The sequence below is a fragment of the Mesocricetus auratus genome, unplaced genomic scaffold, assembly GCF_017639785.1.
Source record: "Mesocricetus auratus isolate SY011 unplaced genomic scaffold, BCM_Maur_2.0 Super-Scaffold_15014, whole genome shotgun sequence".
Taxonomy (NCBI): Eukaryota; Metazoa; Chordata; class Mammalia; order Rodentia; family Cricetidae; genus Mesocricetus; species Mesocricetus auratus.
The window spans coordinates 60,908,994-60,935,580 of record NW_024429186.1 but is presented as its reverse complement, the minus strand read 5'-3'; the positions used below and the strand labels follow the sequence as shown (position 1 = coordinate 60,935,580).

General features: G+C 38.8%; 1 protein-coding gene across 3 annotated transcripts in view; it reads left to right on the top strand.

Moving 5' to 3' along the window:
- Positions 1-26,587, top strand: part of LOC101833350 (signal recognition particle 54 kDa protein) — a 64,592-nt gene that overhangs the window by 16,035 nt on the left and 21,970 nt on the right. For 2 of the 3 annotated variants that reach the window (XM_040743075.1, XM_005080500.4), the window contains exons 5-16: positions 3,056-3,160; positions 4,292-4,358; positions 4,444-4,501; positions 7,427-7,577; positions 9,115-9,263; positions 9,568-9,668; positions 10,214-10,300; positions 14,792-14,865; positions 15,217-15,325; positions 20,330-20,500; positions 23,009-23,104; positions 24,649-25,100. In XM_040743075.1, coding sequence (XP_040599009.1) covers positions 3,056-3,160; positions 4,292-4,358; positions 4,444-4,501; positions 7,427-7,577; positions 9,115-9,263; positions 9,568-9,668; positions 10,214-10,300; positions 14,792-14,865; positions 15,217-15,325; positions 20,330-20,500; positions 23,009-23,104; positions 24,649-24,740 — 1,260 coding nt within the window. In that variant the 3' untranslated portion in view covers positions 24,741-25,100. Of the gene's footprint in view, positions 1-3,055; positions 3,161-4,291; positions 4,359-4,443; positions 4,502-7,426; positions 7,578-9,114; positions 9,264-9,567; positions 9,669-10,213; positions 10,301-14,791; positions 14,866-15,216; positions 15,326-20,329; positions 20,501-23,008; positions 23,105-24,648; positions 25,101-26,587 lie in introns of those variants that run through there. The other variant, XM_040743076.1, reaches the window with a different exon arrangement.

Here is a 26,587-nt window from a genome sequence, read left to right as displayed (position 1 = left end):
GAAATATGTATAAAATTCTGCGCTGTACTCTCAAATTCTCTGAAAGCTCAGCTCAATTGCAAGCTAAAGTTCTGCTTGCATAGAACACCATTTTGTTTGTAAATAAGCAATAAGCATATAATATGGTTATTCTGACCTGGATTTAACTTGGCAGAATTATTTCCCAAAGTGAGGTTAACTTGTCACTTTAAGGAAAATAACTGACAATATTATAGCTGGTGATAAAATTCAAGATAAATATATGAACTAGGGGACTATAGTTTGAATCTCCAACACCACACAAAAAAGTAGAAGCTATATCTCTAACATGAGTTTGAAAGAATCTTGACTTTTTTTTATGATGAAATTAGTACTGATATTGTCAAGATTTTTACGTTTAATGAAATGAGTGATGATGTGAGATTTATATAATTCAGTACACCAGTGTTTTAAGTGGCTAAATGCGTGGTATTACAGATTCATCCATGAGGATGGATAATATCTGTGTTAAGTATAGGATAGTGTCAGTTTCAGTACAGCAGACTGGATGTTTATATGGCTTCAGATTGCACATTGCAGCCAACCCTTACAATTGAGTGTTTTTTTTGTTTTTTTTGGTTTTTCGAGACAGGGTTTCTCTGGAGCTTTGGAGGCTGTCCTGGAACTCGCTCTGTAGACCAGGCTGGCCTCTAACTCAGAGATCTGCCTGCCTCTGCCTCCCGAGTGCTGGGATTAAAGGCGTGTGCCACCAACGCCTGGCTCAAATGAGTGTTTTTATAAAGGATTTTTCATACTACAAGGTTGAAGACTTGTTTCAAGAATGTAGGAGGACAAGAAGATAGTTTTATAAAATGTTCAGTAATAATAGATAGCTGTCATGAATATAAAGAACAGAGATGAATGCAGGGCAGCCTTTCTATACTGAAAAGATATAGGAGAAAGGGAAGTGGATTTGCTTTAAGACAGATTTTGTTCACTTCAGGAGTTTTTCCTTGTTGTGTACATGTTTGGAAAAGGAATAAGAAAGTGCATTTTGATTTGTTTTCTCTTTTCTTTACCAGTCTTCCCTGAAACTCCTGTATAATACCTTGATGGTATTGTCTAGATTATTGATCCTGAACCGCTTAGTCTCTGTTGCACCTCTGTTTTTGAAACACAAAGGTGGTAAATGAATGGACATAGCTGTGTTCCACTAACGGCTTATTTACACCAGGCTTGGCAGTTCACCCAGTAATCCCAGCACTCAGAAGCTGTAGCAGGGGTTCTAGGGCAGCCTGGTTACGTACTGAGTCCAAACCAGCCTAGGTTACTGAATGAGAGCTTCTGTAAGTCAAATAATAACAGTAATCATCAGGATGATAATAATTTAGTTTGTAAACATCTGGTCTAGAATATTAACTGATTATGGAGTTACCATGTGCAAATAAGTATTTCAGGCTCCAAATGGACTTAAATTTGAATTATGTTTTTGCACTAGCTTATAAAGCATGGTAGTGCATACTTGTAACAATAGTAATATATAATTCAAGGACTTCAAGAGATGAAGAGAGGAGGATCAGGAGTTTTTGGCTAGCCTCAGCTACATAGTGAGTTCAAAGCCAAACTAGGTAACATGAGACTCTCAAAAATGAAACAAAAGAAAATTAGCCTTGTATTTGTTTGAGAACTGTTTCTATGTGATACTTTTTCACTAACCCATTGTTGTAAAATTCTATTTTTCTCCCTTGCTTTCTTTTTGTTATGTTTTGTTTTTTTGTTTTTGTTTTTCCAGACAGGGTTTCTCTGTGGCTTTGGAGCCTGTCCTGGAACTAGCTCTTGTAGACCAGGTTGGTCTTGAACTCACAGAGATCCTCCTGCCTCTGCCTTCCAAATACTGAGACTAAAGGCCTGCGCTACCACTGCCCAACTCTCCCTTGCTCTCTTTAGGTAATAATTTTATAGATCTTTTGACATTAGAAACTAGAATTAGAAGGTGCCATTTATCATTTTGTTTCATATATACATTTGTCAAATAGAACTTAAATACCAGTATGGAAGATTCCAGACACATGATTATTGAGCACTTGGAATGTGTCTAGACTAAATTGTAAAGTTATTTGAGCAGTAAGTACACATTAATTTAAATTCAAAGAGGGAGATGGTGATAAACATAAGTGACAGAGGGCCTGCCTTGGCATATGAAGCCATAGGTTCCAGCCCTACTCCCAAAATTAGCTTTTAATTTAACTAAATTTTTGTTTGTTTGTTTATTTATTCATTCAGTCATTTTGAGAAGACAGGGTTCTCAATGTTGTCTTGGCTGTTGTTTGTGGAGCTCAGTCTATAGATCAGACAGACCTGGAACTCACAGAGACTGCTTGCCTCTGCCTTCCCGAGTGCTGAAGTTAAAGGTGTGTACCACCAGCAGCATCAGGCAACTTTTTGTTTTGGTTTTTTGTTTGAAAGGCAAGACAAATTTGAAAAGGTATATACTGGCTGGATTTGAGGACTTGGAATATGAGAAAGAAATATAAATTATGTCATGGATTTCATGCTGAGATGATAATGTTTAGGTAATAAAAATGTATAGAGGCTAAATAATAAAATAAAAATTTAAAAGCTACACTTATCGAGGGGGGGGAGGTAGGAGTGTCTGTGTGTCTGGCAAGTGTGTACTATGTTTGGCAACTTAAGGGAGTTGGCTGTTTCCCTCCATCATGTGGGTCCTGAGGATTGAACTCAGGTTGTCAAGTTTGGTGATCACTTTTACCTATTGAGCCATTCTACTGGCCCCCAAATTTGAGGTTTATATAGTCTATAGGTAAATTTGTTTCATATTTATGTAGATGTGATACAGATGTGTGATGTAGATGAGCTCCTTACCTCTAAATTGCTTTGATTTGAAAGGCCTGCAATATTTTATATAACTCTTAAATTTCACTCTGCATGAAGGGGACTAGTAAAGTTGCCTAAGAATGTTGGGATTATGGTGGTTTCAATAAAGTGGAAACATCCTTAGCTTGATGTTTATAATTTAAATGTCATAGGATGTTTGAATGTCACATGTTAGTCTGACATTTTTACTTTTGGTATACAGCTAGTAGACCCTGGAGTTAAAGCATGGACACCAACTAAAGGAAAACAGAATGTGATCATGTTTGTTGGATTGCAAGGGAGTGGAAAAACGACAACATGTTCAAAGGTAAATACACTTCAAAAGAAGGCTTATGGAAGACATTTGAATGTCTGTATAGTGTATTATAGTCTTGTTACTCAGTGTACCTTCTCTGCTTTTGTAATATTTTTGTAGGACATAGAGTAGAGTGCTATAATCTCCTATCATGTTTGTCAGGATGTTAGACTTCTAAGCCAGGTGTGGTGATGCACATCTGTGGCCTCTGATACTTGTAAAGGTGGGAGGATCAGGAATTCAAGGTCACTTTTAACTGCATAGTGAGACTGAGGCCAGCCTTAGCTGTATGAGATCATGTCAAGACAAACAATGAAAAATAATGTTTAGTCTGGTTTCTTTTGAAAAAGAAAAAGCACCTCCTGTCCTTAAAGACTGTAGGTATGGCCAGATGTAGTGGAGGAAGAGGCCGGCGGATCTTTATGTGTTGGGACCAGTCTGTTCTCTAGTTCCTTCCAGGCCAGCCACAGCCACCGGGTGGAAAAGAGAGGGCGTAGGGAAGGAGAGCATGCATGCACACAATGCTTTTCTTTTTAATTGAAGAAAATAAAGGAATTTACATTCTCTTTTGACGCAAAATTCTCCTTTGAGTGACACACTATGTCACCTTTTACATGCCCTTCTTAATTTTTTTTAAAGATTTATTTATTATACATACAGTATTCTGCCTGCATGTATGTCTGCAGGCCCGAAGAGGGCACCAGGTCTCATTACAGATAGTTGTGACCACCATGTGGTTGCTGGGAATTGAACTCAGGACCTTTGGAAGAGCAGTCAGTGCTCTTAACCTTAAGCCATGTCTCCAGACCGCCCTTCTTAGTTTTTCATTTATTATATGACCCTTTTTTCTATGGTTGGGTTTCCCAACTTGGTTGCTAGATTTTTTTTTCTGTCACCCATGAGCCTTAGCCATGCTATAGTTTAAGGGCAAGGGTGGTTGCGTAACAGTGATTATTGCTGCTTTATCATCTTACATTCACTAAATGAGAGTTAGAATTTAAACTCTTTGCAACTTTTTCTGTGCCTCAAAATATTTAATATTGCATTCAAGAGAATTGAGCAATTTTAGTTCTTAGATAAATAAGATTAAACAAGTTTTATATAAAATGATGTGTTCTGATATTTTTCATCTTTCTTTCCCAGTTAGCATATTATTACCAGAGAAAAGGTTGGAAGACCTGTTTGATATGTGCAGATACATTCAGAGCAGGTAGTGTGTTGAAATTAAATATTTTTTTTTCATTTTATGATTTTTATTGTTACTTTTGAGGCTTCATTAATTCTTTGTCTACTAGGTGCTTTTGACCAGCTGAAACAGAATGCCACCAAAGCAAGAATTCCATTCTATGGAAGGTAGGTTACTATTTGTCTTCTCTCTCTCTCTCTCTCTCTCTCTCTCTCTCTCTCTCTCTCTCTCTCTCTCTCTCTCTCTCTCTCTCTCTCTCTCTCTCTCTCTCTCTCTCTCTCTCTCTCTCTCTCTCTCTCTCTCTCTCTCTCTCTCTCTCTCTCCTTTTTGAGACTCAGTCTTACTTTTAGTTCTGTCTGCCCTTGAAAATTCTAGTAGCCCAGGCTGGCCTCTGACTTGTGATCCTTTTGCCTCTGTCTTCTGGGGGCTGAGCTCACAAGGTATACACCACTATACATTGTGTCCTTTTTTTTTAAGACACCTGCAGCATCCTCATTAATATGTGCTAGGAAATATATTCTTGAAATTCTTTATCATTTAACAGTGTGTGGTAGGGGCCTGGCAACCTGAGTTTGACTCCCAGAAGCATAGTGAAAGGAGAGAACTAACTTTGGAAGGTTATCCTTTGACCTCCACATATGTACTGTGGCACATCAATGGGTTCGTGCATGCACACACACCTACTAGTAAATATATCTTTAAACCAAAAATGAAGTATATATTAATATACCTAATCAGCATTTTTAATGCTTTTTATTGTCATCTACTATACAAATATTTATAGGAAGATAGATTATTTTAAATTAAATTGAGTCTTTTGACTGCTGTCTTAGTTAGGTTACTGTTTCTATGATGAAAAACCATGAGCCAACGCAACTTGGGGAGGAATGGGTTTATTTGGCTTATGCTTCCAAATCGTAGTTCACCATTGAAGGAAGTCACAACAGGAACTCAACAGGGCAGGAGCCTGGAAGCCGGAGCTGATGCAGAGGTTATGAAGGGTGCTGCTTACTGACTTGTTCATCCTGCGTTCTCAGCTTGCTCAGCCTGCTTTCTCATAGATCCCAGGACCACCAGCCCAGTGATCTTATGGAGGCATTTCCTCAGTTGAGGTCTTGTAGATAACTCTAGCTTGTGTCAAGTTGACATAAAACTAGCCCACACAACTGCTTGGAACTTTGATTCCTATAGCAGTGGTTATATGGATTGCATAAATTTGTCAAAACTCATCAAATGGGGATTGGGCATGTAGCTTATGGATTATGGAATGAGCACTTGCCTAGGATATACAAGACCCTGAGTTTAGTACCTAGTTACACACATCCACCCACCCACCCACTAACTCACACAAATTAAAAATCAAAACTACCCCCTTTACTTCAAAAAAGTAGTCCTCATTAAAAATGAATATAGTGGGGATTGTTGAAATGGCACTTGTCAGCAAGAATGGCAACCTGAGTTCAATCTCCTGGACCTTGAAGGTAGAAAGAGTACCCATTCTTCAAAATGTGCTGACTCCACAGGTGCACCATGGTTTATTCATGCTTGTATATATACACATATAGAAGATTAAATAATAAATACATGTAACACAAAACTGAATGCAATGGTACACTTTATTGTATCATTTGTTAAGGGAATTTAATTTTAGAATGATAGTGTAATTTTTTTTGTGTAACTTACTGTATATATGTAGTCATTGTCACTTTCTTTTTGTTTTTTTGAGCCTTTGCTGTCCTGGAACTCACTCTGTAGACCAGGCCGGCCTCAAACTCAAGAGATCCACCTGCCTCCATCTCCCAAGTGCTGGGATTAAAGGTGTGCATCACCACTGCCTGGCTCATTATCACTTCTTATGAAGATCTTTGATATAGTTCCTTTACATTTGCAAATTTTAGTTTTATTGCTGTAATTTAGTACTCAAGATGCTGAGGTGATGGCCAGGAGTGGTGACCACCCACACCTTTAATTCCAGCACTCAGGAGGCAGAGGCAGGCAGGTCTCTGTGAGGTCAGCCTGGTCTACAAAGCAAGTTTCAGGACTGACGGGGTTGTTACGTAGAGACGCCCTGTCTTGAAAAACCAAAAAAAGGAGGAACTAAAAAAGAAAGATACTGAGGTGAAAATTATCTTGAGTTCAAGACTACTCAGATCTATATAACCAGGTTAGCCAGGACTTCATAGTGAAACCTTATCTTCAAAAATAATTGATTTATTAAATAATGTCTGGTAATGCTAATAGCTATCATTTTTTGCTTTATTTATTCTGTGTGTGGGTATTTTGCTTGCACATATGTCTGTACCACATGTCTATCTGTCTGGTGCCCTTGTAGGCTAGAAGAGGGATGGTTGTGAGCCCTGCTTTATGGGTACTGGGCACTGAACCTGGGTCCTCTGGAAGAGCACCCAGAGCTCTTAATTGCTGCACTCTCTTTCCAGCCCCTATTCTTTCTTTCTCCTCTTTTAGAAGTATTTATTTCATGTCTTTTTGATACTAACAAACATACCAACCTTGATGTACATAGTAAATGATGATGTCATCATCTGAGGGGGTGCTGTTCAATTTAATAACTTCATAAAATGATAGCAAAGAGTTATTAAGCGGAAAAGCAGTTATAATATGCTTTGTAGCATGACTTCTCTTATTAAAGAAGATGCTAAAATACGTTTAAGGAAGCAGTCCTGAAAAAACACACATTAGAAATAATGTAGACTTTTGTATGAAAGTTCAGTGGTGCCTAATGATGCCATGTAATGGCTTCTTAGGTGCTGGAGATATGGCTGAGTTCAATTCCCAGCACCCACATGGTGGATTATAACCATCTATAATTTGTTCTAGTGCCCACCTCTGGACTGTAGTGGAGGTATATGTGCAGGCCAAATACTATACACATAACAAATAAATATTTAAAAATAAAGAGAGAAAAAAGAAATGGCTTCTGTATTTTTTACTTATAAGGAAGTTCTTCTAAATTGAAAATATAATGTTTTTACTTTTTCAGAATAGATTAAAAGTAAACTGACAATTTCCAAGTAAATAGAATTCTGATGTTTTCCCATCGTAGTGTTAAATCATTTGTTCATGTTTAATAGCTATACAGAAATGGATCCTGTCATCATTGCTTCTGAAGGAGTGGAGAAATTTAAAAATGAAAATTTTGAAATTATTATTGTTGATACAAGTGGTCGACACAAACAAGAAGATTCTTTGTTTGAAGAAATGCTTCAAGTTTCTAATGCCATAGTAAGTAGCTTTCCATGGAACATTATTTAAAGGAAGTCAGTCAGGTTAGCTATGAAACCCGATTGAGTTTTTGGTGACTATAAGTTACTCTTTGCTTAAGATAGCTATTAAGTAACTTACTTCTGTTTTGGGTACCTATTACTGTGTGATAAGGACTTTATGTCATTTTTGGTCTTCAGTATAGAAAAAATAATGAAAAAAGAATTAAACTTAAATATTTGCTGATTTTTCTCATCTAAATTCAGTAGAAACAATAATTTTGAAGATTTCTCAAAATGAAACATTAATATTTTCATTTAGTGTCTCCTTTAAAGCTCCTAAAAGACAAAGCTGTGTATGGTGGCACATGCCTTTTATCCTAGTACTTGGGAAGCACAGATGGATCTCTGTGAATTCAAAGCCAGCATGATAATATCTAGCTCTAGGTTAGCCAAGACTATATAGTGAGACCTGTGTGTTAGTCACTGTTTTGTTGCAACTCTCAAAGAAACAAAACATATAATTGGTACTGGCTTAAAATTTCAGAGTCCATTATCATCATAGTGGAGAACATGGTGACTGACACAGGCAGCCATGGTGCTGGAGAAGTGGCAGCATCCAAATCTGTAGGCAGCAGCAGAAGAGAGCAAGCCTCTGGGCCTGACACACTTCTTCTAACAAGGCTACACCTAACACCTACTAATCCTTCTCAAGTAGCATTTCTTCCTATGGCTAAGCATTCAAATATGTGAGGCTTAGGGGCCCATTCTTATTCAAACCTCCATACAAAAAAATAAAGTTTTGAAAATAATGTAGGGGTAGGAAGTAGCACAACACCTGTTGCATATATTAGAAATTCATGTTTGGCTATTGGGATGCTGTCAATAATTCTTTGTTAGTAATTGGTGCTAATTATTAGTGTCTTTTTAGTGCTCCTATTATTTTGGGGAATGGGAACAGATCTAAGGGACACAGCCTCAGTCTGTTACTGAATCTGTTTTCAGAATACAGCCTTCTGTTTTGTACTTTTTCTGATTTGCTTTTACTGTTCCTTTGCCTTTGGCGTCATTCTAGAAGGTGTTTGCATAACCTCCTTTTCCTAGTCTTCTTCGTCTTCTTTCCTCCTTGTCCTCATTTCCCCTCTTTCTCTCCCTCCATCCCTCCCCCCTCTCCCTTTCTTGCTTTTGAAACAGATTTCATGTATCCCATGCTGTCCTGGAGCTCACTCTGTAGACCAGGCTGGCCTTGAACTCAGAGTTCTGCCTGCCTCTGCCTCCCAAGTGCTGGGATTAAAGGTGTGCGCCATCACCTCCAGGCAACTTTCCTTTATTCAGGCCTCAGTTCAGAATAATTTCCAAAGATGTTACCATATTTTCTTGTATATATTATGGGCTCAAGGGTTTTCTTACTCATCTCTTAGTCAGGCCCTATATGCCACTAAATTCATGGTGCTCCCTCAGGCAGTATTTATTAATGATATTTATAATGAGTCTTCTATACATGCTCATGGTGACTTTTTCTTACCACTGGTAAAAACATGTCTTTGTATTCTTTTTAGCAACCAGACAACATTGTTTATGTGATGGATGCATCCATTGGACAGGCTTGCGAGGCGCAGGCGAAGGCTTTTAAAGATAAAGTAGATGTAGCTTCAGTAATAGTGACAAAACTTGACGGTCATGCAAAAGGAGGTGGTGCTCTCAGTGCGTGAGTATCAGCTGAAGTTTCACTATTGTGGTGTTAAACCCTTTGCCCTGTAAATCATTTATTCTATGACTTGGGATTATGTGTATATTTATGAGTTTCTTACTCTGTTTTTAATAATACTTTAGTAGTGAATGATCCATAAAAGAGATTTAAGTATAAATGGGATTTTGGAACCTGTCTAGTGTAGTTCTAACTAGTGAAAAACAAAACAAAGCTTGAATTTGATACCTTTTGTTTATTATCGTTGAAAACTCTTCTGGCTATTTGTTTTCTTTTTTGAGGTTATTTTTTTTTTTCTGTATAGAGTTGCTGCCACAAAAAGTCCAATTATTTTCATTGGTACAGGGGAACATATAGATGACTTTGAACCTTTCAAAACACAGCCTTTCATCAGCAAACTTCTTGGTACGTACAACGTGGAATAGAACCAGATCTGAGATAGCCTGGATCTTAGCGCAAGTTAGGATTTTAACGCTAGCTTACTAAGTAGCTGTATATGGTCAGTCCTTTGTTTTCTTTCCTTCCTCTTCTCTGAAGCGCTGGGGTCAGAACCAGGGCCTTTTGTCTGCTGTGCTCATTCCCAGCCTTCCAACCTCTTGTTTCTGTGGGTGGCATGGTAAAATGACTTATTGGATGCAGTTTTTTGGAAGCATTTGAGCACATAATACATAACTTTGTATTTATAGTAATAGAAGTTGAAATGATAGTAAAACTTTTCTGTCGTCTTAACCTGGTATAGTTAGAGAGCATGGAATTAGAAGGTTAGCCCTGGGCTGTTTTCCCTAATGTACGCCTTTGCTTCTTCCTCCTTAGCATCATTTTTTCTTTCATGTAAAACACAGTAAGAGTACTTAACTAACCTTGCAGAACTATTACATGCCAGTGTATTTTGCATAACGTAAAGGTGAGCATATTATTAGCTATTCATTTTTCTCTTTGGTGTCTTATAGGTATGGGTGACATTGAAGGACTGATAGATAAAGTGAACGAGCTGAAGTTGGATGATAATGAGGCACTTATAGAGAAGCTGAAGCATGGTATATTTGTAGCAAAAAAAAAAAAAAACCAATTGATTTCAAATGTTTTCTCTTTTGTTTTTCTTTCTTTTGTTGTGATGATGGGGATTGAATCCAGGGCTTTGTGCATGCCCTTTACTGCTGTCTACCTCCCAACCCATTGATTTTCTGAGAGAGATCTTACTATACAGCTCAAGCTGTTTTTGGACTTCTGATCCTCCTGGGTTACAGGCATACACTATCGTATTTTCCCTTGATTTCTTTTTCTTTTCTTTTTAAAAAGTTATATGTGGGGAGGGAGTAGCACATGACCTATATAGCACAAATGAAGTAGTTAGAGGATAACTTTTGGATGAAGTTTGTTCTTTTCCTTATTTACATGGGTTCCAGGGATTGAACTTGAGTTATTGGACTTGCAAGACAAGCACCTTTACCCAATGAGCCATCTTTCCAGCCCATCTTTTTGATGCATTTACTACTAATTCATTGGAAATGATAATGTCTGTAATTCTAATAAATACGTTTTTAAGCTGGGCATAGTGGCATATTCCTTTAATCTCTTTGAGTTCCAAGCTAGCCTGGTTTACAAAATGAGTTCCAGGCTATTCGGGGCTACATAATAAGACTCTGTCTCCAAAAAAGAGGTCAAATGCTTGTTTTAGATGATTTATATGCAAATCATTTTAATTCTTGGGCTTCTGAGCAGCTACTGAATTAGTTTTGTTATCTTATAATCAAATTAGCTGAGAGTTAAAATAGAAACTTTTATTCTCATTCTTGAAACAAAAATAGTTGAAAATTCAAACTACACTTTGTGCGTGCGTGTGTGTGTGTGTGTGTGTGTGCGTGTGCGTGCGTGCGTGCGTGCGTGCGTGTGTGTGTGTGTGGCCCAGGGTCTTGTATCCTGGTTTGGTCTGGAATACCTTTTGCTCTTGCCTCTGCCTTTCAGGCACTGAGATTACAGGGTGTGTCATTACACTTTTTAGTGATTTTTTGTTCGTTTGCTTGCTTGCTTGTTTTGTAGACCAGGCTACCTTTAACTCAGAAGAGATCCGCCTGCCTCTACCTCCTAAATGCTGGGATTAAATGTGTGTGCCACCACTGCTTGGCTCACACCACCATTTTTATCAGTGAGTATTAACATCATTTGCCTGTGTTTGGAGTCACAAACTTGGGTGTCATTTATTGATACTTTTTTTCAACCCCAGAGTCTTGTGCATGCTAGGCAAATAGTCTACCCCTGAGCCATGTCCTTAGCCTTTTTTGTTTGTTTTTCTCCTTACCTCTGTCTACCTTTTCCCCCATTTGTCTCCTGGTTGTAGTACTTTACCTCTTGAATACCTCCAGTTTATTGACCATTCTCTCAGCTGTTCTGCATTCATGCTATCTTATCTCATATCTCAGTTGCTTATAAAATAGTATTTGGTTGGAGGTTGCTTCCAGATTCAGAGAATGAGTCCATGACCATCATGATATGGAACGTGGCAATAGCAGATGTTGGGGTAGTAGCTGAGGGCTTACATATAATTCACAGGTTTAAAGCAAAGAGAGCAAAACTGGGAATGGAATGGGCTTTTGAATCTCAAAAGCCACTCCGGTGACACTTCTCCAGCAAGGCCACACCTTCTAATCATTCCCAACCAATATTCCAACTGAGAACCAAACATTCAAATGTATGATCCAATGGGAACTGTTATCATTCAAACTTCCACAACCAAACCATCCTTGAATTTGAGATCCTCTTGCTTCAGCCTCTGAAATGATGGAGTTACAGGTGTGTGTCACTAAACCTGGCTGATCTCTTTATTCAGAAAATGAGCGTTTTCAAAAATTAAGCTGTGACCCCATCAATCTAAAACCCCCCACCAGCTTCCCATTGTCCTGAGAGTGCTTATAAAGCTCCCATTATCTAGTTCCTGCCTTCTGCATTAGCTTTTGACTTTGCTGTATTTACAATTCTGTGCCAGCGTTGCTGAGCTTTCAATTTCTCAAATGTAAGTTGCTCACACTTTTTGCTAGACCCTCTGTCTGTTACATACATCCTCTCTTTATACTATCTGCAGACTAGTACTTAATTCATATACTAGATCTCGCCTCTGATGCCTTACCTGATTCTTAGACTTAAATTAGAAGACTCTGATGCATGTTCCTTTGTACTCTATAATTGTTGTCGTTCATCACAATCATTTGATATTTAGCTTATTTTCCCTGCATGAGGTGAAGGTAAGGATCATAGTTGTGTTTTTCATCTTTCATATTCATAGTACCTTGCTCGGTATCTGATACAATGTGGTCCTGACTGTCCTGGAACTTGTTACGTAGGCTAGGCTTGGCTCAGATCCCCTGCCTCTGCCTCTGCCTCTGCCTCATGAGTTCTAGGAGAAAAGGTGGGCACCATCCCAGCCCCTTCTTCTATCTTGAAGCAGTACCCTAGTTCTACTTCTGTATACTGTACATAGTTTGTCTATTCTCAGATTTCTGACTGTTTAGATCTCTGGGGTATTTTTGGTTTTGTTTTTTTGTTTGTTTGTTTGTTTTTCGAGACAGGGTTTCCCTGTATTGCTTTGGAGCCTATCCTGGAACTCGCTCTATAGACCAGGCTGACTTTGAACTCATAGAGATCCGCCTGCCTCTGCCTCCCGAGTGCTGGGATTAAGGTATTTTTGTTATTATTCCTTACGTGTTGGTTATTCTGAGGTCACCAAGCTCTGCCTAATTTCTTTTTTTGTTTTAAGATTTATTTATTTATTACATATACAGTGTTCTGCCTATATGCCAGAAGAGGACACCGGATTGAATTGTAGATGGTTGTGAGCCACCATGTGGTTGCTGAGAATTGAACTCAGGACCCCTGAAAGCGCAGTCAGTGCTCTTAACCTCTAAGCTATCTCTCCAGCCCTACCTAATTTTTTAATGATTGTTTTCACATTCTCCAGTTGTTAACAGTGTTACCTACCTTTTCAAAGTTTTCACTTGATTCTGTTGCATGGATTTTCTGTTCAGTGATCACTTATTTTGTTTTACAAAAAAAAATTGACCTGTATGTTTATGAATGTGTGTACTTACACATGTCATGCATTCGAGTGGAAATCAGAGGATGACTTGCTGGAGTCTCGTCTTCTCTCCTACCTTTATGTGGGCTCTGAGGATCAAACTCAGCTCATAGGCTTGGTGGCAAACATCTAGTTTCATTTCTTATGAATGACCAAAGTGGATACTAGAATCTAAATGCTGATGCTTACAGCAGAGCAGCAAGCACTTTTAGTCATTGAACCGCCTCTCCAGCACAGGTATTTTCAAAATTCTGTATTGTGTCCATTTTTCCCTCAGTTTATTTCACACAACATGATTTTGCCCTTAATTTATTATTATTGTTGTTGTTATTATTAGTGTGTATTTGATGTGTATGTGTGTGCGCGTGCATGAGCGTGCATGCTTTAGCATGTGAATAGAGATCAGAGAACAGTCAGCTCCCTACTTACTGCTACCTTTTTGTGGTTTCCAGTGATTGAACTCAGGTCATCAGTTTGCACAGCAAGTACCTCATCCACTGACCAGCCCATATAATTTGTTTTTGGTTTTTAGACAGAGTCTTCCTTTGTAGTCCTGACTGGCTATAAACTTGGAATCTTCTCTCCTTAGCCTCCTGAGTGTGGAGATACAGGTGTGAGCCACCATGCCCATCAGCAAAATATTTTTATAGTCAATGAAGTTTTTTATAATCATGAATGAAACACTAGTTTTGTCATACAGGGACTCTCTATAGCCTTGGCAGTCCTAAAACTCTCTGTGTAGACCTGGCTGTCCCCAAACTCTCTGCCTCTGCTGGCATTAAAGGCTGTGTCATCACTTCTGGCATTATTTGAGTGCTGTTTTGTCCTCAGTCTGTCTGTTTTCCTAACTGTGGATAGCTAAGGTATTAAGACATTTCAAATCTTTTTTTTCAATTTATTTTCATTTTATGTGCATTTGTATGTATATCTGTGTGAGGGTGTTGGATCCCCTGGAACTAGAGTTGCAGACAGTTATGAGCTGCCATGTGGGTGCTGGGAATTGAACCTGGGTCTTCTGGAAAAGCAAACAGTGCTCTTAACCACTGAGCCATCATCTCTCCAACCTGACATTTCAAATCTTATAAATCATTTTCACTATTCTGTATTCTTGCCCATAGTGCATAGGAATTTTATATGTTCTATATTTTTAGCTTTTGCTGTGTTCAAGCCTTTTAATTGTAGCCATTTTAGTAGGTGTAGTTTGCCTTGTTCCTACATTTCTATTTATTTGCATGTGTACTTTTTAATGTGCTGGGATAGTAAGCTTCTCTGTGATACAATCTGTCCATGTGCTTATTACTCCTTACAGCATTCATCCTGTCTTCCACACAGTAACTGTGCGATGAATGTTCATTGATTGCATATTATGCTTCAAGATACATGATTAAGGAAATTACTAGTTTTATTGAATGGAAATGTACATTTTTGCTATATCTGAATTATTTATATTGCATTTCAGGTCAGTTTACATTGCGAGACATGTATGAACAGTTTCAGAATATCATGAAAATGGGCCCATTCAGTCAGATCTTGGTTAGTTATCTTTAAATGTTTCTAAAGTTTCTTTATATGTTGTATTCATTTTGTTTGTACAAAGAAAGCAAGTTTAATACACTGCATTGCAGTAGGCATGGCGCTAACACAGAATCGCCGCCTGCCTTATTAGCATGTATCAATTGTTTAAAATAGTGGGTTTTATTACAGTATTTTTATGAGTTTATATAATATACTTTGTCTTTTTATTATGATTTCTAAGAACACTTATATTTACATAAATCATTTGGTTACATGGAACTTTTAAGAATTGGTTTCAAAGCTAGTATTTAAATACTGACATTTTCAGCAATATTAAGTCATTGATGACTATGTTGAAATCTGTTCCAGGGGATGATTCCAGGTTTTGGAACAGATTTTATGAGCAAAGGAAATGAGCAGGAGTCAATGGCAAGGCTAAAGAAACTGATGACAATAATGGATAGTATGAATGATCAAGGTAAGAGGTCCTTCATTCAATTCCCAGTACCCACTGGTAGCTCACAGCCATTTGTAATGGCCATTTATAACATGGGATCTGGTACTCTCTTCTGTAACTGTACATACAGACAGAACACCTATATACGTAAAATACATAAATGAGTAAATCTTTTTTAAAAAGCCATTTATTAATAAACAATCAAATTCAGGGTTTTTTTAATTATCTCTTTTAGTACTTAATGTGTACCTTTCAAATATAAAGCATTTAATCATCACAGCTCTTAAGGGGGATAATTCACTGTTTACCATCTTTTCCAGGTAAGAAATTGAGATATAATCATGCTGAGAAAAATCTTTTCAAGGTCACTAGACAGTAGAGGGACTAGGATCTATCCTAGACATTTTTCTTGAATCTGTTCTCAGTCACTCTGTAGGATACATGATGGCTCTAGCACATCTGAAAGCCTTTTTTTTTCTTTTTGAAATTGTGTTTTTATTTGTTTTATGCCTGACAAAGGAGTATATACAGAAATGCCAGCCAAACATATTTAGGTTTGGCATGTAATAAAAAAAAAAATTCTATGAGTTATATCAAAATGACACATACTTCCTTACTTAATTACACAATTCCCACAAGTTTATTTATAGTTTCAACATCTATGATCCCTATATTTGGGAGGTGGAGGCAGGAGGAACAGGAATTTAAGGTTATTCTTGAGCTGTAAGACAAGGTTCAAGCCAGCTTGAACTACATGAAACTCTACCTCAAAGAAAGCAGAAATAATATTAATAAATAAAAATCTTCCTTTTCAGCTAGGCAGTGGTGGCACATCCCTTTAGTCCCGGTACAAGAGGCAGAGGCAGGCGGATTTCTGTGAGGTCTAGGCCAACCTCATCTACAGAGTGAGTTCCAGGACAACCTGGACTATATAGATAAACCCTGTCTCAAAAAAAAAAAAAAAAAAAATGGCCGGGCGGTGGTGGCGCACGCCTTTAATCCCAGCACTCAGGAGGCAGAGGCAGGCGGGTCTCTGTGAGTTCGAGGCCAGCCTGGTCTACAAAGTGAATTCCAGGACAGCCTCCAAAACAATACAGAGAAACCCTGTCTTGGAAAAACCAAAAAACAAAAACAAAACGTCTCCCTTTTCATGTATATAAAAATTAGTAATGTTGATTGTCAAACTTATCAAAATGGAGAATGCCAAGACACTGGGTATTTAAACACACACCTATAATCCTAGCACTGAGCCAGGAGTACCATGAATGAGTTTGAGGCTAGCCTAGGCTATGTAACAAATACAAGACCAGCAATAGCTGCATAGCAACACTTGGTTTCAGAGAAATTAAATAAAAACAATCTAAAGAAGGAAAAGATAAACATTAGCCAAAACATCTTGAAAACTTTAGATGTCTGTTGTAACTGAATATCAAGACAAAGTGTTCTTTTTCACTCAGAGTTGTGAGATACTCTGCAATACTGTCTTCTAGAAATCTTACTGTTTTACTTTCATTCCTGTATTTGTAACTCTTGAGTATTTGTATCTGTGTAGGGAGACAGTCTGACCTTCACTGCTCTTTGTTGCCGTACTCTGCAGAAATCATGTTTACTTGTGTGAATTTGTTTGTTTGGTTGGTTTCCTGAGACAAGTTTTCTCTATATAACAGTCCTGGCTGTCCTGGAACTCGCTCTGTAGACCAGGCTGGCCTCAAATTCTCCGAGATCCTCCTGCCTCTGCCTCCTGAGTGCTGGGATTAATGGTGTGTGCCACCACTGCCCAGCCTACACTTGTGAATTTGTTCTGCTTCTAGATTTGATTTTTCTGTTTTATAAATTTGATCTATAGTTTTTCCTTGCTTAGTTTTTTTTGAGACAATCTCACTATGTAGCCGTAGCTAACCTGTAACTTGCTATGTAGACCAAAGTGGTTTCAAATTGGAAAGAGATATCCTGCTTCTGTTCCAGAGAGTGCTAGGATTGAAGGCATGTGCCTCCAGGCCTGGCTTCATTCTGTATTTGGACTGATTCTAGAAACTCTGCAGGCTTGTATTTCTTTTTTTTTTTTTTTTTTTTTTTTTTTTGGTTTTTCGAGACAAGGTTTCTCTGTGGCTTTGGAGGCTGTCCTGGAACTCACTCTGTAGACCAGGCTGGCCTCGAACTCACAGAGATCCGCCTGCCTCTGCCTCCCGAGTGCTGGGATTAAAGGCGTGCGCCACCAACGCCCGGCTAGGCTTGTATTTCTTATGCTGTTAGCCAGTCACTGGAGGTCCTAAGACTGAGGCCACCTACTGTTTTAATAATGGAAGCTGATTTTTTAATTATTATTTTATGTGTATGGATATTTTACCTGCATGTATGTCTGTTCACAACGTGTGTGCTGTGCCTAGGGAGGTCAGAGAGGGCGTTGGATTCCTTGAACCTGGAGTGAAAGGCAATTGAGAGCCAGCGTGTGGTGCTGGGAAACAAACCCTGGTTTGTTCTCAACCACTGAACTGTCCCCTACCCCGATTTTATTTTGTTTTTGGGTGTTTTTTGTTTGTTTGTTTGTTTGTTTTCTCTGTGTAGCCCTGGCTGACCTGAAATTTGCTCTGTAGACCAGGCTGGCCTCAAACTCAGAGATTTGCTTGCCTCTACCTCCCAAGTACTGGGATTAAAGCCATGAACCAACATTGCCCAGATTCCCCTGACCCCCTCCCCCCATTTATAAAAACAGTTATTTATAGCTGGGGGTGGAGGGACTTGGTATGTATGTGTAGAGGTCAGAGGACAGTTTGGGGAAGTTGGTTCTCCTTCTATCATATGAATTTTAGGGATTGAATTCAGGTTATCAGGCTTACAACAAGCAGCTTTATCTGTTGAGCCATCTAGACTGTCATGGATGTTATGAAGAGTGTTGGACTAGGCATATCATATACCTATAATCCAGTTACTCAAGACCAAGACATGATTACAAGTTCGAGCTCAGCCTGAGGTACAATGAAAAAGAGACTGAGAGGTATTTTCTGTTATGTGTGTATCCTGATTCTCTTTATTTTACTTTGTTTTGTTTTGTTTTGAGACAGTTATACTGTAGATTTCTTTTTTTACCCCCTTTTTTCTGTTTTTGATACAGGGTTTGCTGTGTATCCCACCTGCCCTCAAACCCTGTGATCCTCCTGCCTCAACCTCCTGAGTATGTTTGCCACCTACCATGTTTAGCTCAAAGTAGATATTTTGACTTAAGTCCACCTCATTCCTTACATTGCATACAAGTAAAGGCAGAAGAACTACACTTTACATTTGGAATGATCAAAAAACTAAAGGGAGCCGGGCGTTGGTGGCGCACGCCTTTAATCCCAGCACTTGGGAGGCAGAAGCAGGTGGATCTCTGTGAGTTCGAGACCAGCCTGGTCTACAAGAGCTAGTTCCAGGACAGCCTCCAAAGCCACAGAGAAACCCTACCTCGAAAACAACAACAACAACAAAAAAACTAAAGGGGACTCATGAGTACACTGCAAAAGGATTAGAATATTACCAGTTATAATTTCTGCATTATAACATTAATTATACATAGAGTCTTCTGTTTCTACTTGCTTATGAGGTCTAATTTGTGAATTAGAAGTTAGCAGTTGTTTAATAGGGTAGAATCAGTGTGAGTGCTTCTGCTCTGTTTTTGAAACATGCCACATTCTTGTGATGTGTGGAGGACACAGAAAGAATAGACATGTGAAATACAGAGTAATAGACATAGAGTTCCAGAAGTCCTCAGATCCCCCCCCTTTTTTTTTTTAAACCAACTCTTACTATCTAGCCTTAGCTGGCCTTGAGCTTGGTATGTAGACCAAACTGATCTCAAACTTACAGAGATCCTCCTGCCTCTGCCTCCTGAGTCCTGGGGTTAAAGGTATATGTCATTATGACTGTTGGTTCTCAGGATGTTCTGTTTAAATTTTAAATAAAGTATATATAAGTTTGCTTTGTTCTTTTTATTCTAATGATATAAATATTTTTTTAAATATATTCTGCTTTAAAACTTTAAAGTAGGGGCTAGAGAGATGGCTTAGAGGTTAAGAGCACAGGCTGTTCTTCCAGAGAGATCCTGAGTTCAATTCCCAGCAACCACATGGTGGCTCACAACTATCTGTAATGAGATCTGGTGCCCTCTTCTGGCATCCAAACAGAACAGTGTATATATGATAAATAAATAAATCTTAAAAAAAAACCTTTAAAGTAAACATGGCAAACAGTAACATTGATTAAATCTGCTTTGTGGTTTGACCATTTACATGTTGTTCTGTATATAAGATATTTTATAAAGTACAGAGAGAAAAATGAAGCTTTATCTCTGTAAAAAGAAACAAGCTGGAGTGATGGCTCAGGAGGTGAGAGCACTTGCTGTGAAGCAAGAGGACTGAATTTCAGAGCCTCAGAATCCACATCCAGAAGCTAGGCATGATTATACATGCTTCTAAACCTTCTGCTGAGGAGTGGAGGCAGAACCCTAAGGAGCTTGCTGCTCAGCCAGCCTACCCAAACCACAAGCTTTAGTTCATTGAGATACCCTCTATCAAACAGATAAGTTGGGAGAGTACTCATTTATACACACGTATACATCAACACACACCCTCCCCCCATATCTGAGGGTTGGTAGGGTGCTCACCTTGCATACAGGAATCCTTCTGTTATCACCCAGTAAACTGAGTGTGGTATCAAACACTGTAGTCCTGGCACTCAAGAAATGGAAGCAAGAAGCTCAGAAATTCAAGGTCAGCCTTACCTACATAGAGATTTTTGAGGCTAGTTGTGGACACATGAGACCCTGTCTCTAAAACATAAAAATAAATAAAAAACATATCTGTACAGCCCTCTGAAGTTATATACTGCCCATTTGAGTTTCCTTTGTGTTCACTTCTTCCTTGTTCAGCTCCAGGGTTTGCCCCAAGTGTTTCATTTGACTTTATTTCTATTTTCTAATAAATAAGTTTCCATTTTTAGGACTGGAGACACTAAAGTACTTGACCACTGTTATTTGGTTCTTGTCTGCAGAACTGGACAGTACAGATGGTGCCAAGGTTTTTAGTAAGCAACCAGGCAGAATCCAGAGAGTGGCTCGAGGGTCAGGTGTATCAACAAGAGATGTCCAAGAACTTCTGACGCAGTATACCAAGTTTGCACAGATGGTAAAAAAGATGGGTGGTATCAAAGGACTTTTCAAAGGTAAGGGGAGAAAGTGCTTTACCACTTTTAAGAAACAAAATATTATTGGATAAATCGCTGCTGAATTTCATGTTGTTGGGCTTGGGGCTTAGCTCAGTGGTAGGGCCTGTCTTAGTCCCTGGGTTCCTGAAGAGAGACAATCTGAACTTAATGTTACAGTCAGGTGCCACCAAGATTTATCATGTAATACATGACTTACCTGTTTTTAGAATCAAGTTGGTAGACATTAATATTGAAAATGATTTTATTTCTATCAACATACTTTACTATAGAATATTTAGAGAATGTAAGAGTATTTAAAAAATGAACTGTTTTTCATTCCTCAGAGAATCCCAGAAATGCTACTGGAGACACAAGTTGATATACCTATTTTTCCATGTTGCCAAACACTCTTCAAAATATATTGATTAACAGGGTTGTCTATCACACGCTTATATTCCCAGCATCCTTGAGACAAGAGAAGTAGCAAAAGTATTGCCATATGATCACCTGTAATTCCTTACCTAGCTAGACCCAGTATCAGAATCCCCCACCCCGTCTGTCCGTCGTCCCCACTAAGTCCTATTTGAACAGTGCTGGTATCTTTCATGCTTCTTGTTAGATCCTGAACTGGCTTGTCTGCATTTGTGTCCTGGTCAGTTTCTAGGCAATTTCATGGAGTCAGTTTTGTCTTCTCTGATGAGAAGTAAAGTAGACACTAAGTAATTTTCTAAGGTAGTTTCTAGTTTGATTTTTCCTTTGTGCGTCCACTGATTGTGGTTTTGTTGGGATTCCCTTCTCCCTTGTTCAGTCTCTTGGTTTTTTTGTCCCTATTGTTCTTTAGTAATAACATCCTTGTTTTTCATCAGCAAAGACTGTCTCAGGTTTTTCATTTTGCTTTATTTATATTTTCTGATAAAATTCTGTTTCTAGGTCTAGAGGTGTAACTTAGAGGTGGAGTGCTTGGCTAGTGTGCTTGAGGCTCTGAGTTTAATTTCTAGCCCACCGCTCCTTCTCCAAAGTTTCAAGTGGGCACAGTGTCTGTAATCCCAGCATTTAGGAAGCAGGAGGATATCTTCAAGTTTAACATCAGTTAGGACTCCCTAGTAAGACCTTATCTCAAAAAACAAAACAAAGCTGGGCATGGTGGTGCATATTTTTGATCCCAGCACTCAGGAAGAACAGGCGAGCCAGGTTTATAACAGGCGAGTTCTGGGACAGCCAAAGCTACATAGAGAGACCACGTTTCAATCAATCAATCAAACAGAAAACATTTTAATGTAAGCAGTGCCTGTTTATTGTTTTTCTTTTAATTTGAGCTCCTTTATTCATGTAACTGAGTATTTTCTTGTACTCATTTTTTGTTTGATTGACTTTGTAGGACTGGGACTCAAACCCAGAATCCATGCTTGCCACGTAGGCACTGTACCACTCAGTTTCATCACCTGCTCAGATTTGGTTTCGTTTGTCTTTTTATTCCTGCTGGAATTTATTTTGCTATGTATAGTATAAAATAAAAGGGTATTGTTTTTCTGAAGAACTTAACTGATTATTCTAGCCCTATTTTGATTTAGTTTCTATAATATAAAAAATACTTAAGTTGAGCTATGCAGTAGTGGTGCTCACCTCCTGCATTCTAGGCAGGGTACCTAGAGCTCCAGCTACAGCCATATAGTTTTAAATTATTCATTTATTTTTGCTTTATGTACATTGGTGTTTGCCTGCATGTATATTTGTATGAAGTGTCATGCCCTAAACAAGAGTTACAGTTTTGAGCTGGGAATTGTGGTTGCTGGGAATTGAATCTGGGTCCTCTGGAAGAATAGCCAGTGCTCTTAACAGCTGAGCCATCTCTCCAGTCCTGCCACAGCCATAGTTTTAATTTTAAATTAGTTTTTAATGAAGTAACTTTTGGCAAGCAAACACTACATAGATAGCCATTTCAAGTACCACACATTAATGAAGCTTTGTGTCTCTGTGTTATTTGGTCCTTTGGAATTCCCCATTCCCCGAGCACACACATGCACAGACAAAGCTGCCTCTCTGTGTCCTCTGGGTCTTCCTTGTGGAGGTCCTCCCAGTCCTGCCTCACCAGGGGCCCTGGCAGGGGTCTGCCTAGTTTTGTTGGTTGTTGTATGTGGTGGGGCCCTTGGGGTCAGAAGGGAAGGTGTGGGCTCCACCTCATGGTGCTGTTAAGCAGTCCCACTGCCCCTGTCCATAACCACTCACTGCAGTTCTGCTTCTTGGTTCTTCACAATTGTAGCTAAAGATAACAGGGAAAATCATAGCTTTAAGAAAATACTAGCATGCCTTTAATCCCAGCACTCGGGAGGCAGAGGCAGGTGGGTCTCTACGTGGCTTACATAGTGAATTCCAGTTTAGCCAGGGCTAATGCAGTAAAAACAATGAAAAGCCCTTCATATGATCCTTTATATAGACTTTCTTGTGTTTTTCCTCAGAAACATACAATTGAGAAAAATATTAGTTAACTGTATGTGATATTCTAATGAAAATTTTCTGTTTTATCAGGTGGTGATATGTCTAAGAATGTGAGTCAGTCACAGATGGCAAAATTGAATCAGCAAATGGCCAAAATGATGGATCCACGAGTTCTTCATCACATGGGTAAATACAAAAAACTTGGTCAATTGTAGCATGCAGTTAATTTATGGAGTTGTAGTTTAATGATAAGACTTTCTAGTGATATCTGAAAACCTGTTTAAAAGGTAAGTGGTGGAAGGAGAAGACCATCTGAATCCTGACTGGCTAATCATTCTAGATAAGCAGAAAATGTTTTGAAGAGCTTTGTGTCTCCGTGTGTCTCTGTGTCTGGTGTATATGATGTGAGTGTCTGCTCATGCTGCATTGCTCTCATGGAGATCAAAGAACAAACTTCCAAGTCAGTCCCTGCCTTCTGCCCTGCTGGAGCAGTATCTTGTTGTCTTTGCTGCTACATGTGAATAGCCCAGGCAAGTGGACTTAAGCCTTTATCTTTGTTGAGCATTGAGATTATAGATGCACAATGCAGTAGCTCTAGCGCTGTCCCCTGGCTCAGCTGTGTGTTCAGATTCAGGTCCTCATGCTCATGTAGCTTGCTACCTCAGGAGCCATCTGCCAAGCCCAATTGATTTTCTAGTTTTTAAAACTTATTTTATCTTGTTTACTTATCTTGGGATTTGAGGAGGGGTTTGAAATAGTATCTCACTATGTAGTTCTGGCTGCCCTGGAAGTTGATATGAAAGCCATGCTGGCCTTCACCTCAAAGAGATCTGTCTGTCTTTACTTCCCAAGGGCTGGGATTAAAGGTTGTGCCACCATGTCTGGCCTATTGGGTAGGGGGGGGCGCTGTTTTGCTTTGTCTGTGTGGAGATGGAATTTCAGGCAGGCCACACTGGCTGGGTCCTATCGCACAGCCCAGCTTGGGCTTGAGCATCTGACTTCCTGCCTCTCTCCCAAGTGCTGGGCTTCCAGGTGGAGTCCTGGAGATTGAGCCTGACCTCATGGACACTGGGCAGGCACTCTCCCACTGAGTTGCCTCTCAGCCCTACTCATCTGTCCTTAATACTTCTTCCACTGACCTTTCCCCTGTCTTAGGTGGGTGTTTTTAGTTATAGAACTTTTGAAATCACACATTTTTGAACTCCATTTTCACTATGTAGTCTCTGAAAAGTCCCTAAAACTTTGTAAACTTCACTTTCCTTTTCTATAGAAAGGAAATTTTATAGAGATTTTAGATAATGGCTCCTCAGGAGACTGTGACAAATAAATGAGCTGATAATATATGTGAAAGCCTTTAGTATAGTTCTGGTCATATAGTAAGTGCTTAACAAACACAGCCCCATCCCATATTTTCATTACAAGAAGACTTAGTCTTGTCATAGAAAATGTTCTGTTTAGAGTTCTTGATTGTAGACAGGAACTATTCTAAAATCTTTTCATGTTTTACCTTATTCCTCATGATAACTTCATGAAGCACATTTTTCATTTTATTTTTTAGATAAAAATAAAGCTAATAACACACATTTCAATTTGGTATGTTTTTAAAGGCTACTCACTGAATTGCTGTCAAAACACTTTTTTATAAATTAAAGTACTTGTTAGGCAAAAGCAGTGACTACCTCAGAGTCCACGTGGTAATGACCTGACCTGTTTTACTCTTCTCCCTCTAGGTGGCATGGCCGGACTTCAGTCAATGATGAGGCAGTTTCAGCAAGGTGCTGCTGGCAATATGAAAGGCATGATGGGCTTCAATAACATGTAAAGAAGATGCCTTCGTATGAGCTGCCGTGGCGATGGTGTCACTGCAAGTGGGGAGAAGACTCTTCTTGCCTGTCTTGCCCTCCTTTTGTCTCTCCTTTTCCTTTTGTCTTCCTCCTCTTCTGACATGAGGGAGGAGTGGCCGGTGTTTTCCAGAAGTCATCATATTTCTGCTTTAAATCTTCTGTTACTTTCACCGTCATAACACTTCTTAAGTTAAACAAATCATGATGTAAAATTTTAGTACATAAAGGTTTTTAATTGTCTCAAAAGCCAAGCATTGCATTTATAAACAGTCCCGATCAGTAAATTACATGATATTGAAGAAAAGTGCTGCAAAATAAACTTCAAGTGATAAGTTAAAGGGTGTTAACTTTCTTTATGGTTTAATGTGGTCAATGTAACCCTAGAAATTAGACAGAGCTAGTGGGTACATTTAAAATAAACTTCAAGTGATAAGTTAAAGGGTGTTAACTTTCTTTATGGTTTAATGTGGTCAATGTAACCCTAGAAATTAGACAGAGCTAGTGGGTACATTTAAAATAAACTTCAAGTGATAAGTTAAAGGGTGTTAACTTTCTTTATGGTTTAATGTGGTCAATGTAACCCTAGAAATTAGACAGAGCTAGTGGGTACATTTAAAATAAACTTCAAGTGATAAGTTAAAGGGTGTTAACTTTCTTTATAGTTTAATGTGGTCAATGTAACCCCCTAGAAATTTAAAGGAGATATGGTAGAATAATCTGATCATGAATATTAGGAAATTTTATTTATTTTAGAATAAAATAACTTTATTATAAAAAAAACCCTCAGCTTTGCTATTTACATTGAAATCAAAAGTTTGATTATAGTTCATAATGTGTGATGTTTGTATCCAACTTAAATGTTTTACGTGTTTTGGGAGTTCCATAGTCCTTGATTGTTTTTAAAGCCATTTCTATGTTTCTCACATACTATTTAAAAATTATGTTTTGATAATAGATAATACATAAATTTGCTGGTGGGAAATTAATAATTAAATTATTAGGCTGTATAGTATTGTATGTTAAAAACAATAAGACCACGATAAAGTTGGTTGGGTTACTGGTAACTATTGTTACATGTATCTCCATGTGGGTGCACTTATGCTGTAGCACATGTGTGGAGGTTAGAAGACAACCTTTTTTTTTTTTTGTGAGACAGGTCTCACTATGTATCTCTGGCTGTGCTGGAACTTATTCTGTAGACCAGGCTTGGCCTCAAACTTGCATAGATCCACCTGCCTCTGCCTCCTGAGTGCTGGGATTAAAGGTTTGCAGGTGTGCACCACACTGGGCCTCAGACAACAACTTGGCAGAAGTCAGTTGTCATTTCACTGTGTGAGTCTAGAGATTGAACTCAGATCAATCACACTTGGCACCAAGTGTCTTTCCCCACGTGTCATAGGTCACAGCTGTTAAAACAGAAACCCCAAAAACTGTGTGTGTGTGTGTGGTGTGGTGTGTGCTCGAGTATGTGTTCAAGTTCATGCATGCCCATGCCAGGGTCCCTCAGGTGCTAGTCTTTGCCTTCTGCGTTGTTTAAGACAGGGTCTCTTGTTTTTTCTGGATAGCCAGCTTAGTTGGCTTTCTGGGGATTCTCTAGTTTCACCTCCCATCTTGCTGTAGAAGTGCTGGAACTACATTGCTACTGTTGTAATTTAAGAAAATCAGATCTCGAGAGAAAGATGACGTGTGACAGGGTTTAAGCAGAGGAGCTTTTTATTAGGGAAAGACATCATAAAAAGGAGAAAGGGAACGGGGCATACCAGCCTCCGGAGACAGGAGCACCAGGAGAGAGGAGAAAGGAAAGGGAGAGAGAGGGGGAGGGAGG